General features: G+C 39.8%; 2 protein-coding genes across 5 annotated transcripts in view; one reads left to right on the forward strand and one right to left on the reverse strand.

Annotated features, from left to right (window-relative positions):
• On the reverse strand, window positions 1-8,205 carry PIERCE2 (piercer of microtubule wall 2). Its single transcript, XM_070404472.1, has 2 exons — window positions 7,979-8,205; window positions 1-461 (listed from the first exon to the last, which is right to left on the reverse strand). The coding sequence occupies exons 1-2, from the start codon at window positions 7,991-7,993 to the stop codon at window positions 114-116; spliced, it is 363 nt and encodes a 120-aa protein (XP_070260573.1). The 5' UTR covers window positions 7,994-8,205; the 3' UTR covers window positions 1-113.
• A 177-nt stretch (window positions 8,206-8,382) lies between these two features.
• CCPG1 (cell cycle progression 1) overlaps window positions 8,383-15,635 on the forward strand; it is a 49,708-nt gene continuing 42,455 nt past the window's right edge. For 2 of the 4 annotated variants that reach the window (XM_070422241.1, XM_070422267.1), the window contains exon 1: window positions 8,385-8,509. The gene's annotated coding sequence lies outside the window, so the exon portion shown is untranslated. Of the gene's footprint in view, window positions 8,510-15,635 lie in introns of all 4 variants that reach the window. The other 2 variants (XM_070422261.1, XM_070422250.1) reach the window with 2 other exon arrangements.

Here is a 15,635-nt window from a genome sequence, read left to right on the forward strand (position 1 = left end):
TTTTTTAAAATTAAAATCTTTCCATATTCCCAATTAGGTATTCTAGCCTTAGACTTAAAACTCATTTTTTTTTCTGAGTATATTTTCTGTTAAATATACAAAAGAATATATTTTCATTGATTATGTTGAAAATTATGAAAATTATAGGTTCTGGTTCTGTCAGGTGCAGTATTTAGAGTGTTATTTTGATAAAATCCAGTAGCTCTGATATGCCTTGAAAATTCTAGCTCTTTTGGAGTATAAATGCAGGGGAAAAACTGTGGCGTAGGTATACATTCACCATAAGTACTTGAATTGGTTTTATACATAATCATCTTAGGCTCTGACAGTGAGGTAGCTGTAAGGAGTGTTTTTGGATCCAACATACATGAAAACACAGGATTGCCAGGGTTCACACAAGTAGGCAGTTGTTGAGGTTTCATTTCTGTGTCTGAAGTTGAAGGTAAAGTACTTTTTTTATCCTAAAATATAAACACATCAAATCATTCTCAATTATAAAGTTGTTGATGGGAGGAAACACCAAAACTATTAAACTTAGCCCCAGCCCTAATTTTAATACCACTCATAAAAATTAACTCAAAAAAATTTACTCAAAATGAAGACTTAAATGTAAGGCCTGAAACTGCAAAACTCTAGGGAAAAAGTAGGAAAAAACTCATTAGTCTTCACAACAGGTTTTTGGATGTCACACCAAAAGCACAAGTAACACATGCAGAATAAACAAGTGGGACTATATCAAACCAAAAAGTCTGTACACAGCATAGGAAACCATGAACAGAATGAGACAACAACTTAAACAATGGGACAAAATGTCTGCAAACTATATATCCGATAAGAGGTTAATATTAAAAAACATACAAGGAACTCATATAATTCGAAAGCAAAAACCCCACACCAAACAATGGTCTGATTAAAAAATGGACAGAAGAGATCCAAAATGGCAGCGGAGTAAGTGGAAGCTACACTGACACTCTCCCAGGACCAAACTGGAAATACAACTAAAATACAGAAAAACCAGCCCCCAAAATCAACTGAAGACTAGCTGGAGAGAACCTTGATAACCAAGGAGGGAAAGTGGAGACTGCATAGAGACTGGTAGGAAATGCGGAGGCATGAAAGGGCTGGCCAGGCTCCCAGGGACAGTAGCTGAAGTGCAGGAAGTATATCTCAACTGTGGGGGGTTCCCACTGAGAACTCTGGAGTCTAAACCCCAAGCTTGGCTCCCCAGCCCAGAGCACCAGAACTGAGAAAGGTGCCCACATAATATCTGGCTGTGAAAAGCAGCAGGTTTGCTGCCTGCCAAGGAGAGATGGCTTGAAATTCACACACCCTCTTAAAGGGCCAATGCACAAAATTTTATGTGCAGCCACTCACCTTGGGCCTGGCAGAGGGAGCACAGAGTGGACTGGAGGTGTGTGAGTAGAGTCCAGGGTTGGGGGCTCTGGGTTTGGAGCTTAGAGGGCAGCCACCTTGGTTTTCTGTGCTGAGTCATTCACTCATGCTGCTGAGGACATCTTTCTCTGGCAGTACTTTCCTATCCAAGTGGTTTTTGCCTAGGAGAAGGCAGTTGCCCCACCCTGTTGGAAGACTTCTCACCCAACCCCGTGGTCAATAGCCTGAGGTTAATCAGTGTCAATCCCACTGCAGGTAGAGGTGGATCTCTGGAGGCTTTGAGTCTTTGCCTGGTCTCCTTCTGGGCCTGGGGCTAGATAAAGCAGACCCTGGTGCACATCTTGGTCTTTCCAAAGGCACCCAGCCCCAGCAGAGGAAGACACAAGTTGTGGGTTGCTGAGAGCTCCTAACAGGGTACTTAGGGTCAGTCACAAACAGCTTCTGACATTGTCCTGCACTAGAGATTTGGAGTCATAGCAGATCTACCTAATACACAGACACAAACCCAAACAGGCAGCCAAAGTGGTGAGACAAAAAAAGCCCTAAATGCAAGAGAATTCTCCAGAAGAGCTAAATGAAATGGAAATAAGAAACTGATCAGATATAGAGTTCAGAATAATGATGGCAAGTATGCTCAACACCATGAGAAAAGACACAGTAATTATGAAAAAAGACCAGTCTGAAATGAAGAATGACCTAACGCTAATAAAGAACACATTGGAAGGAATACAGCCAATTAGGGGAAGCCAAGGATTGAATCAGTGAATCAGAAGACAGGGTAGAAGAAAATCACTCCATCAGAGAACCAAAAAGAAAAAACAGGAATTTACAGGAGGAAACCAAGATGGCGGCATAGGTAAACACCAGAGTTTACTGCCTCGAACAACCACTTCAAAAATACAACTAAAAGATGGAACGGACATCATCCAGAACCACAGGAAGGCTGGCTAAGTGGAAGTTCTACAACTAGGAGGAAAGAGAATAGCATACCGAGACTGAGAGGAGGCGCAGTGCTGAAGTGAAATACTAAGGTGTGGAGCGCATGTGGAGAGGGCTGGTGGCTGAGGGCGCGGTTGTTGTTTTCAATTGGGAGGGAGTCTCAGACTCTGAGCTCCAGATCTGGGCGAGTCTCTAGGGACCCAGACTCAAACGGGAGAAGCGGGACTGTCTGGCTTCGGTCGGAACTTGAAGGCAGCTTTCTCTCCAAGGTTTGCAGTGGTTGCTGGGACTCTGAGAAGCAGAGCCCCTGGGGACAGGACCGAGAGCAGCCATAACTGCTCGCTCCACCCGCCCTGTAGATCCCTGGGCACCCGCCCCGCCCAAGCCCTGCACAGAGGCATTTGCCGGATAGCCTTAGGCAAATGCTAGATTAGCACCGCCCTAGAGATCCAGCACAGAAGTTCTTCCACTGCAGACACAGCTGATTCTCATAGCCAGTTAGCCTGGAGGTCAAATCACCCCCAGTATTACCGACAACAATCAAGGCTTACCTACAACAAGACTTTACACAAAGACCACAAGGGGGTGCACCAAGAAAGCATAAAAAAATGTGGAGACAAACATGACAGAAATGGAGGATATAGAGCTCAAAACCGCACTTTTAAGGTCTTTCAATATTTTTCTAGAAACTGCCGATAAGCTTAATGAGATCTACAAGAAATCTAATGAGACCCTTGATGCTGTGATAAAGAACCAACTAGAAATTAAGCATACACTGACTGAAATAAAGAATATTATACAGACTCCCAACAGCAGATCAGAGGAGCGCAAGAATCAAGTCAAATATTTGAAATGCGAAGAAGCAAAAAACACCCAACCAGAAAAGCAAAATGAAAAAAGAATCCGAAAATATGAAGATAGTGTAAGGAGCCTCTGGGACAGCTTCAAGCATACCAACATCAGAATTATAGGGGTACCAGAAGATGAGAGAGAGCAAGATATTGAAAACCTATTTGAAGAAATAATGACAGAAAACTTCCCCCACCTGGTGAAAGAAATAGACTTACAGGTCCAGGAAGTGCAGGGAACCCCAAACAAAAGGAATCCAAAGAGGACCACACCAAGACACATCATAATTAAAATGCCAAGAGCAAAAGACAAAGAGAGAATCTTAAAAGCAGCAAGAGAAAGAAACTCAGTTACCTATAAGGGAGTACCCATAGGACTATCAGCTGATTTCTCAACAGAAATTTTGCAGGCCAGAAGGGAGTGGCAAGAAATATTCAAAGTGATGAATGCCAAGAGCCTACAACCAAGATTACTTTATCCAGCAAAGCTATCATTCAGAATTGAAGGTCAGATAAAGAGCTTCACAGATAAGGAAAAGCTAAAGGAGTTCATCACCACCAAACCAGTATTATATGAAATGCTGAAAGGTATCCTTTAAGAAGAGGAAGAAGAAGAAAAAGGTAAAGATACAAATTATGAACAACAAATACACATCTATCAACAAGTGAATCTAAGAATCAAGTGAATAAATAATTTGATGTACAGAATGAACTGGTGATTATAATAGAATCAGGGGCATAGAAAGGGAATGGACTGACTATTCTTGGGGGGGAAAGGGGTGTGGGAGATGCAGGAAGAGACTGGACAAAAATCATGCACCTATGGATGAGGACAGTGTGTGGGGAGTGAGGGCGGAGGGTGGGGCGGGAACTGGGAGGAGGGGAGTCATGGGGGGAAAAAAGAGGAACAAATGTAATAATCTGAACAATAAAGATTTAATTTAAAAAAAAAAAAGAAAAAACAGGACAGCTTAAGGAAGCTGTGAGACAACATAAAAACGTAACAATATTCGCATCATAGGAGTGCCAGAAGGGGAATAAAGTGAGCAAAGGATAGAGAACTTGTTAGAAGTAATAATAGCAGAACTCTTCCCTAACCTGGTGAAGGAAAAAGTCATACAAGTTCAGGAGGCACAGAAAGTCTCAAGCAAGAAGAATCTAAACAGGTCCATGCACAGACATATAATAAAAATGCCAAAAATTAAAGAAATTAAAGAAATCATCAACAAAATGAAAATGGAGCCAACTGTATGGGAGAACATACTTGGCAATGATACATCTGATAAAGGATCAATATCCAAAATATATAAGTAACTCACTACAGCAGATTTTGATTCATGAAACTAAGACCCTTTAAGACTTCTAAATCCTTAAAATTAGCAAGCATATAATCTGCTTCTTCAACTCTAAAAGGAGATAAAAATGTTTATAGAGCTGTTCTGTCAAACTAATGTGAGGACAAAGCCTTTTCTGAGTTGCATACTTGGATCAGATTAGTTAGGTTCCTCTTAGTGTAACCCAACTCACCCTGAATTCCTGGGTTATCTACAATAATAAAAGTGTAATATACTAATTAGACCGGACATCCTTCCAGACGAAGCTGCGGCGGTAGGGGCTGAGGCAGAGGCCCCCAGCCATGGCAGTGGTGGGGGCCAAGCCCCTTGCACCAATTTCATGCATTGGGCCTCTAGGTCTATATAATGTCTCAGCAAAGTTAAATTTACTAATGTTCAGAACCTATTAGTTGTAAAAGCTTGAGTTCAAATCTGCAAATGTGAAGTATTTAGTACACTTTCTCTTTCTTTTCCTTTGTTCAGATTTAAATGATTATCAACCTATGATCCAACCCTTCATCATTATCATTTCCCTTTTGTATATCATATGTAAAACTGGTTTTCAAAAGCTGCCTTAGTCTGTGCTTATGAAGATATATATACTGAAAGAAAATTGGATGTAAAGATAAATTGCTATGTAAAATGGAATCATTTTTTATCATTTTCTTTTTTGCACGTTTACCTCAATGCTTTTGTATGCTCTTCCAGAATTCAGTTCTGAAATTTACAGGTTAACAACACTACATTAGTATGCTACAATCTATAAATATAAAAGGCTAATATGCAAAGTGTCCCCTCGGGAGTTCGGTCAGGAGACTGGGAGTTTGATCAATCGCTATGATGTATGCTGACCACCAGGGGGTGGCATAGAATGAAGGGAGGCCCCAGCTGGCAGCCAGAAGGCCCCGATCGTCCCTGATCGCCAGCCAGGCCTAGGGACCCTACCCATGCAAAAATTCGTGCACCAGGCCTCTAGTTTACTAATATTCAGTTCATACTCATATATCTTATGGGAAGCTGGCAAAATTAGAAATAGAACTCATCAGATTTTGCTATTTATTCTTTTTGATGCTGCGTATTAATTTTTTTTTTTTAAATATCAAGAGCACAGACATTGGATGATAATAAACTCCCAGCATCCTATGGTGTATCAACAGGACAGCTTTTCTCAAAATGTCTAGGTTACCTCTGCACAGGGAAAGCCTCTTAGGTGGAAGGTGACTGCCCTGTGATTTGTGGGGAAAAGTACCAACTCTAATTTATGGACACCCAGTCAGTTTGCCCAGGAGAACCTCTTTCACAGAGGACTCTCATCAAATCACTCTCTACTTCTGGTTCTAAATTTTGATCAGCTTTGGTGCAAAATGTAATACAGAAAACCAAATCTAGTTAAAATAGAGGATAAGTCAGCTGATAAGCTTTGTTGGTATAATTTATATCACACAATCTGGAAATTAGTGTTTACCTAAATCTTTTAGACCTCCAGGATAATTCACAAATGTTTATAGACTTAGAAACAAAATACACACTACTTTCACTTTTTTGTCATAGGCCCTCACTGCAGCTTTCTTATTTGGGTTTCACCCTCCTCAAATCTCATATTCTTAAAATGTGAAGTTCAAACTGTATACAGTTTAAAATAAAACTAAACAAAATAGTCTAATACAGTGATGGCGAACCTATGACACGTGTGTCAGAGATGACACGCGAACTCATTTTTTTGGTTGATTTTTCTTTGTTAAATGCCATTTAAATATATAAAACAAATATCAAAAATATAAGTCTTTGTTTTACTATGGTTGCAAATATCAAAAAATTTCTATATGTGACACAGCACCAGAGTTAAGTTAGGGCAGGGATCCTCAAACTACGGCCTGCGGGCCACATGCGGCCCGCTGTATCCGGCCCACCGGGTGTTTTTGCCGCTGCCTGTTGCTTAGCAGCCGACGAGGCCCGCAGTGCGCATGTGTGGAATATCCGTCACACTCTCCAACTCCCCTCCTCTCTCTGTCTCTGGACTCCTTCTCTCAGTCTCGGGTGTGATCGGAGGAGTCACGAGCTTGCCTGTGCAGAGCCTGCTGCTGCCTGAGGACCGAGGTAAGAACAAGTTAGGAGGTCTATTTTTTTTTATTTTGCAGTTAGTAGGGCCTTTTTTTTTTTTTGAAGTTTTATTTTTTTACTTCAAAATAAGATATGTGCAGTGTGCATAGGAATTTGTTCATAGTTTTTTTTAAACTATAGTCCGGCCCTCCAACGGTCTGAGGGACAGTGAACTGGCCCCGTTTAAAAAGTTTGAGGACCCCTGAGTTAGGGTTTTTCAAAATGCTGACATGCCGAGCTCAAAAGGTTCGCCATCACTGGTCTAATACAAAGAATAATAAAATGATTATTTTAAGTTCTCTGTCAGTTATGCATGGGTTCAGCAACTGTTTTTTACTTAAGGATAAAAAGATAAATTAAAATTGTAAATGATTATTTTAAAATTGACTATGTCGTAGAATTGGCTTGGGAAAGAATACAATCCTACAAATAGATGATAGTAGCTTTCTTACTAATTTAATTTGTAAGGCTTTCCTAGAATTAGAAAAAGCCTGGCCACTTTAATTTTTCAAAGTCCTTCAGTATAAACACATATTAAAAAATATAGAAGCCATTGAAATAATAAAAATATTTCTTAGCCCTAGCTGGTTTTGCTCAGTGGATAGAGCAATGTCAGGGCCCAGGTTTGATTAGGGTCTAGGACACATGCCCGGGCTGCAGGCCTATCCCCTGAAGGGGGCGTGCAGGAGGCAGCCTATCAATGATTCTCTCTCATCATTAATGTTTCTATCTCCCTCTCCCTTCCTCTCTCTTAAATCAATAAAAGTATATTTTAAAAAAATATTTCTTAGAGAAGCTGTAATTATAAATTATTTTTTTTTCTTTTTTGGTGTCACAGTTGATGTTAACTATAGTAACGTCCAAAGCAAAAAAACACACAAAAGTGTAAGTTTGAGACACCTTTTGTTTCTGTTGAGGCCCACCATCTTTCTTGTTAATGTTTTTCTTAACTTTTTTATTCCTTCCACAATTGGGGGACAGCTAAAGCTTAGCTTTCTAGTTTCCATCAACAGTATGAGTGCACTTACCTTTTGTAGCTCGTATTTGAGCAAGGTACAATGTAAATAAACGAAAAATGAACAAGGTACATTTTTTGTTGTTCAAAGCCATCACCTCATGGTTCGCCATACGGTGCGAGTTGCGTACCATCCCCAATCATCTTTATACCTTTAGAGCAATTCTGGCTTAATTCAACATTGCACATTTGCATCTGTGTAGCTCAGTGGCTGCCTAGAAAGGTGGTGTTTGTTGTAGTTTTGTGGAATTTTTTTTTTGTTTTTTTTTAGGATGGTGCCCCAAATTTAAAGCAAAGTAGACGAACATTCAAAAACATCTAGCCCTCTGTCCAAACCCACTCAGCCATACCCGGTCATTCTCCATATCTTTCTTTTATCGTCAAAGGCAGTCTTTTTCTTCAGCGGATGACGAGGCGGCCAAAGGATGCGGCTTTTTATGTACACCCAATTAAAGCCTGAAAGAGAAGGGAAAACATGGGCTGGATCAAAATCCCGGGCAGTCCTCAGGGTTGGAACCATGAATCCTTTGGAGCGATTGTAGCAGCCCGTCTCCATAGCAACCTTCCGCGGCGCCTCTCTGCCTTTAGAGCGGCCGGGCCCGGATGTTATGAGACTCGTGGCTTCCTGCGGTCTCCCCGCGGCGGGCTGCGCTGCTTTTCGGGAGTCGTAGTTCTTCCCTCCGCTGCCGCCCGACGCAAGACGCGGGGCGAGACTACGAGTCCCAGCATGCACTGCGGCGCTCCGCCGGCCGCCTCCTCTCGGGAGCGGACGCCTGCGAGCAGGTTGTTGTTTTTATAAGAAGCGTCACTGGGCTCGGAGCTGTGACCAACGCCACCGCAACAGCCGGCACTTTGGGGCGGAGGTGGCGCTGCCCCTTCAGGTACGGCCCGGGGTGGGTTTGGGCCTCAGGAGAGGAGTCGCGGCCACCTTTCGGGGCCCTGGCTAGCACCCGCGGCTCATAAGCCTGGCGGAGGCATTCGCGCGGTCTCCTCTGAGGCTGAGCTCGGAGTTCGACTCCTGCCGCCTGGTGCGTGTGGCCGCACCGGTGGCCTCGGAACCGGAGTCTGCAAAGAGCCGGTGTCGGTTCCTGAGACGTCGGGTCTGGTGGTCCTGCAGCCTCTGACTGCCACGTGCAGACCCCAGCGCTGCGCTCAAGGTGCGGGGGAAGCGTGCGGCTCGCGGACCCTCCTTCCTCCCCTGGGCTGGCTCGGGTGAGAATCCATATGGTGAGATGTTCCGTGCGTCACCCTGCCGGGTTTTCAGCCGGCCCATCTTTTTTTGGTGACGTTTGAGCCCCGTGATGCCAGGAATAGAGAAATTAAATATTAAATAGTGCAGGTGAGATTTCTGCTCGTACACCAGGCGCTCCATATCCTTGTCCTCCTCCAGCGGCCCCCTTTAGCGTCGGCTTTCTAATCGAGAAATCTGCTGGATTAGCTCTCCATAGAGTGCCTCGCAAACCTTACATGCTTCCCTTGTTTGATGAATCCAACTCTGCCAGTGGGAGTGCCAGTTTTAACGAACTCAGTCCATTAAGGTACTTTGTTGCGGGGATGAAATTTACACTGCTTCATTCTAGCTTTATTGAAAAAACGGAATGGAGTTTTCTTGTAGCTAGAACAGGTATTACGAATTTTAGGAGACTTGCATTTTCCGGTAAGATCGCATCCTTTGGATAGTGCTTGAAATGTCACTATTAGCCCATCATATCCTTTGGCTTAAGGTTTTAATATTATTAGGCTCCAAATTTTCGGTGATATTTATCACACCACCCTAGTGTGAATGGTTTATTCTTTTCTGAGCTCTGAGCCTAAAAGGGAAGGGAAAGAGAAAGTGTGTGGGTGGGGGAGGGTGTAGGTATTTTTTATTTTTAAATTAATTTATTACCTATTATAACTTGAAGTTAACAGAATTCTAATTCTTTTTTTAAAAAAATAGTTTTTTATTGAAACATCAGTGATGAGAAAGAATCATTGATCCGCTATCTCCTGCACACCCCCTACTGGGGCTCGAGCCTGCAACCCTGGCATGTGCACAGATTGGCATCTAACCATGACCTCCTGGTTCATGGGGCCATGCTCAACCAGTGAGCCACATTGGCCCGGAAGGGGGGTATTCTTTTAAAACATAAATTTAACCCTTTACCTACGGATGGGATTCGAATTAAAGAAGCTGTTAAAATCATTCTTAAATGTGCGAAATAGTAATTTTTAAGTAAAATAGGTTAGAGAATAGTGTGATTCTAATTTTGTAAACTACATAGAATGTAGAGTAATTATATGCCTTTGAAATGTCAATGTAAGAAACATTTAAACCTGTAGAGTTTTTATGAGTTTATTTGAGCCAAATTGAGACAGTTGCTGGGAAGCAAAATCTCAGTGGATTGAGAAAATGCTCCAGAGAATAGCAGCTTTGCACCTTACTTTATACATTCTAATCAAAGAGGAGGAATAAGGATTACATGAAATCCATTGATAATAGAATATTAGGAAAGTGGGAGAAAGCAAAGCAGGGAAATCTCTGGGATTAGATAAAGAGTAAAATAAATAGACACATACTTTTACATTTGTGGATATAGGATAACTAGCAGTTAACAACATGGTAACAATAACAATGAGGGTTTTTGTGGTCTGCTCTGATGCAGTGAGGGGTCTGGTAAAAGGAAATTAGCCAGAAATTGCAAAGGTATGTTATGACCAAAGACCTCCCCTGAACTTGTCAGGTTTAATATGTGGTCCCTTTTTGGTCCACAGAAATAAGACTGAAAGGATAGTTTTAATTATAAAAGTGAAATTACAAATAATTTTTTATTTTTATTTTAAAATATATTTTTATTGATTTCAGAAAGAATTTTTATTTTATTGATTTTATTGACTTCAGAGAGAGAAACATCAATGATGAGAGAGAATCATTGATCAGCTGCCTCCTGCATGCCCCACAGTAGAGATCGAGTCTGCAACCCCGGCATGTGCCCTGACCAGGAATTAAACCATGACCCTGGTTCATAGATCAGTGCTCAACTACTGAGCCATGCTGGTCTGGCACAAATAATTTTTTCTTTATACTTTCTGGTATTTCCCAAATTTTCTATAGAAAAAAACCTTAATTTAAAAATGGAGACAGGTGTAGCAATTCTAGTTATAAAGACTCTTTAAACATTACTTAAAGAAGCAAATAAGTCACAATGAAAAATGTAACTCTTGAAAGGGACAAGAGTTCATTAGTTGGACTAGAAAGGTAAAAAAAAAACCCATGACAATAATTCTTAGTATTTGTACATCTCATCTGACTTTGCTCTGTTTTCTTTTCACTTAATACAGTAAAATCAAAGAAAAATGTGCTAAGCCTTTCTTCAATTAAGGCAGTGAAATCTTGATTATTTTAATAAATCCATCAGGTGATAAAATACGGAGATATTAATCTGAAAATATATCCAGATCTGGATATAACAAATCTATCATTTGTTATTTTGTAAGCACTTGACAGTGGAAATGTTGAGCAATTATTATAAAATGGGAATTTTAAATTTGTTTTCATTGAATCACTTTGAGTACTATTTTGAATTTATGTTAATTTTTGTTTCCTATTATGGGTGTTAGATATGGTAGGTAATTAGCATATTATTAAGCCTACATTTTGTTGTGTGTTTTTTTTTTTACATACAGGAAGGGCCATATTGTTCTGTAGGAACAGTTGATGTATTTTTGTAATTATCAGCCTTGAAAAATTGGGGTTTACCTTTTTGCCATTTTACTGTGTTGGCTCAATATCTTAATAGATACATGAGTCCATTTACAGGACATAAGAAGCATGTATAGTTAACATGTTTGATTTATGAACTGTTCACAAGTATTGTGGTTCAGGTTGTATAATTGTATTCTTATCCAAGTTAAATAAGATTTCTAAAAATTAAGTGAACTGCTAAAATCATAGAAGTAGCAGTTTCTGAGCATGTAAAGAATGTGGACACAGCAGCAAGGCCTGTAAGCCCAGGGTGTTTTAAAACAGAAAATGCAGACTCATCTAACACTGCGGAACTACTAGGGCTGGATTGTTTTTGTGTTGGTGTGTGGTTAAGGTGAGGAAGTTGCCAATTGTAAGTGATAATTTACATTTTCAAGAATTGTCTTCCTGGCAGTTATGCAATTTTGACTAGATTAAAACAGCTAAAAAATATAAGTCAGCTTCAAAGATCATGTCCAATAAACTTGAAAAAAATATCTTAAATTGAGTTCTAAAATGAAATTTAGCTCTGTAATATGGGGAGGATTACAGCTAACTGAGGAATTTTTATTTTAAGGGCATTTAATGTGTGGAAACCTGTTTAAAGGTCTGTAGAGTTTTCTGAAGGAAGTATTAGGAAATGAGTTAAGTAAGTAAAAGAATTTCCTCTGTCATCCCGGGAAGTCAAAATCTAATTTTTTATTAGTACTTGTCTATAAATTACTATCCTGAAACCTTACTTCTGGTTCATATTGCCAGTGCGATGGAATGTAAAAAAAATTGGATTGGGAGTCAGATGTTTAATTATGTTTTGCAAGTACTACAATGTTATGGGTCCCTGTTGTTTCTATTTGTGTTGTAAATAATAGCCAATTGCTTTACTTCATGGGGTATTGGTGAAGATCAATCAGATATGAAAATGCTACCACTTTGTAAGAGTGACTCATGGGAAGTATTAATGGCCTGCTAGCATTTACATAAAACATATGTATTTGAAGTGTGATGACTCAATGTAATATATATTTTTTTGACTGGGAAGTTTGGAGAAAAGTCAAAGGTGATCTTTATTTGATATTTCTGGTATAGCTGTTTGGCTTTTTTTTTTTTTTGGATTGAAGGAAACCTGGCTCCTCTCCTGATTGTGACTTTGCATTCTGCTGCCTTAAAGGTCCTGAAACTGAAGTGTGCTTTTATGGTTGTGCTTTTAATTTTGGTTTTGATTTGTTTTAATCGCACATCTAAAGTATAAGGAAGATAAGTCTCACTTAACAGAAGAAAGTAGATGTTGTTTTTAATATTTTAAAATAGCACTTTAAGTTGAACTGGCCCTCTGAGAGAGAGAAATTGTATGTGTAGTAAGCACTGGTCTTTCAGTGCAAGAAATAGTTTAGGCCCTAGCCGGTTTGGCCCAGTGGATAGGCCAAAGGACTAAAGGGTCCCAGGTCCCATTCTAGTCAAGGGCACATGTACCTTCGTTGCAGACTCTGGTGGAGGGCGCGTCTGGGAGGCAACCACTCAACATCTCTCTCTTACATCCATGTTTCTCCCTCTGTGTCTCTCCCCCTCCATTCCACTCTCTAAAACTGAATGGAAAAATATCTTTAGGTGAGGATTAAAAAATAAAATAAATAGTTTAGAACTTAGATGCCTCCTTCTGGGGAAGTCAGTTTTGCCTCTTAGGTTCACATATTGTATACAAGCATAAGGTCTTTTAGAAACTTGTCAATAAATTCTGAGGACTTAATGAAAATAAATATAAGTAAATAGAGTAAAAGCAAAAAAATAGGTTATTTATTATGGGTTGGTAAAACCACTTATTTGATTAGTTAATAATGCAAATAACATCTTTACTAACATTTTTATCTAATGTTACTACTAGAAAGTAACAATGAATATATACTTAATTATTCTGTAATAAGGTGTACAAACTTTGAAAAAATTAAAACAATAAAAATTTATAAAATTCCTTTGTTTTCCATCTTTTCATCTTTTTTCTCAAATGAAAAAGCTGAAGACAATTGTAAAAAAAAATTAGGACAGGTAATCCTTTTGTGAAAAGTATGTTTAAAATAAACAAAAATATAGCTTATGTGGCACTCTCCCTCTGGAGAGCAGGCCCGTGCCTCTCCCTTTCCCTTCTCCCTCCCCTTCCCTGCAAAAAAAAAAAAAAAGATGAAGTGATGAATATATATATTTTAACAAGTGGAAACAGATTACTTTTTAAGAAATTGAGAATAGAAGAAAACAGAGTCAGGACCCAAAAGTCTTACTTATCCCTAGTAGGGAAAAAAGGGCCCCCACCAGGGGCTCTGGTGTCCAAATAAGGGCAGTATGGACCTGACTGAGTTTATATATTTGTTGGCTCTTTCAGGTTTGTCCAAAATTAAGATATGACAATCCGGAAAGTAAGGATTTTTCTCAGAAAGAATACCTTGTGAAAGGAATATTTCCATACTAACAGGTATCTTAATTTTCCCATAGCCTTTTGGATTCGTATTGTTTATTCACTTCATTTCAAACTTTTTATCAAAGGTGTGGCTTCTTTTAGATTGAGGCAAAAGGAGATATTTTTATCTTCAAATATGGCAATAGTTGCTTTTGTTTCCCAATTTGAGGGATGTTGCATCATAGAAGGAAACTTGTGAAGAAATTGTATTTTGACTCACTTCTTGCGGAGTTTATTTTCTAGATCAAAAGGTTTATCTGTTGTATGTAACAGTATCCTGGGCATGAATAAAATGAAATTACTGCTCCTGTTTAAGATATTTTTCCAGATGCCTATCTTTTGTGATAGATTTCAGTGTTTTAAATGGTATGCCACTCCATTAGAAGTAGGAGAGCAGTTAGGCATCAATCAGGCTGGCAGGGGAGTGGTTAGGGGATGATCAGGCTGGCAGGCAGAAGTGGTTAGGGGCAATCAGGCAGGCATGCAGGCATGCAGTTAGGAGCCAGCAGTCCCGGATTGTGAGGGGGATGTCCAACTGTTGGTGTAGGCCTGATCCTACAGGTCTAAACCAGCAGTCGGACATCCCCCAAGGGGTCCCAGATTGGAGAGGGTGCAGGCTGGGCTGAAGGACACCCCCCACTCCATGCACGAATTTCGTGCACCGGGCCTCTAGTGTCTTAATATGATTCTCTTGAAGAAACTGATCACCTGGAAGATGATTGGATTTGTATCATTCGCTGTACATAAAATTGGGTTTGTCTTTTCATTTTTAAAAATGTTTATAAAAAATATATTTTTAAAAAATGTTTATTTTTGCCCTGACAGTGTAGTTCAATTGGTTATGGCATCATCTCCATATGCCAAGGGGGTTCGATTCCCCTGTCAGGGCACATGAAAGACTCAACCAATGAATGCATAAATAAGTGGAAAAATAAAGCGATATTTCTCTCTCTAAAAAAATCAATAAATAGCCCTAGCTGGTTTGGCTCAGTGGATAGAGTGTCAGCCCTTGAACTGAAGGGTCTTGGGTTTGATTCTGGTCAAGGGCACGTACTGACCAGGCAGAAAAGACATTTAAAGTTTTTCATTAGTTGGGATATAGAATCTTCTTCCTTTTCTCAAATGAAGTCCAGTTTAGAGTAGACATTTTCATATCCTTTTGGGGAGATAAAAGTTTCAGAACCTTTGAAAACCATTATAGAAATAGGTTCTTGAAAGTTATCTAGGCTGACTCTCATCTTTGATCACATTTATAGTGCACAGCACTTTTGGGACCTTTGCTGTCAGCCCATTGGTTGTCTTTTGTCGGAATTATAGACCTATGGGAGAATAATGCCCCTATTATTCCTCATCATGTCTAATTCTAGAAGATAGAGTGGTGGAAACCTTACTTTTCCATAGTGAAATGTAGCTAACCAGGAATGATGAAGGGCACCATCATGTCAGGTAACATTCACTTAGGTTATATTTTATAGGTAGAATTAATATTGTTGCTGTATTGTTAGTTTTGACAACTACCACCTAAATTGTTTTAAAATTACATCTTTGGCCCATCACTATCTCCTAAATTCAGCCTACTTGTTGTTTCCACTTGGATGTGATAATAGCTGTCTCAGATTTAACATGGCCCAAACTGATTTACCAATTTTCCTTTTATAACTTACTGCTTTTGAAGTCTTCCTGTCTCAATTCTTGTATTTGTTTAGGCCAAGAGTCGTTCCTCTTACCCATTTTTAAGTACATCAGGAAGCACTGTTGACTCTATACCTTTCAAAATATATGTATAATATGTCCATTGTCTTCACTGCTGCCACCCTGTTCCAAACTACCATCATCT

The sequence above is a fragment of the Myotis yumanensis genome, unplaced genomic scaffold (assembly GCF_028538775.1).
Source record: "Myotis yumanensis isolate MYYU_CA2020_CCGP unplaced genomic scaffold, mMyoYum1.0.hap1 SCAF_1, whole genome shotgun sequence".
Taxonomy (NCBI): domain Eukaryota; kingdom Metazoa; phylum Chordata; class Mammalia; order Chiroptera; family Vespertilionidae; genus Myotis; species Myotis yumanensis.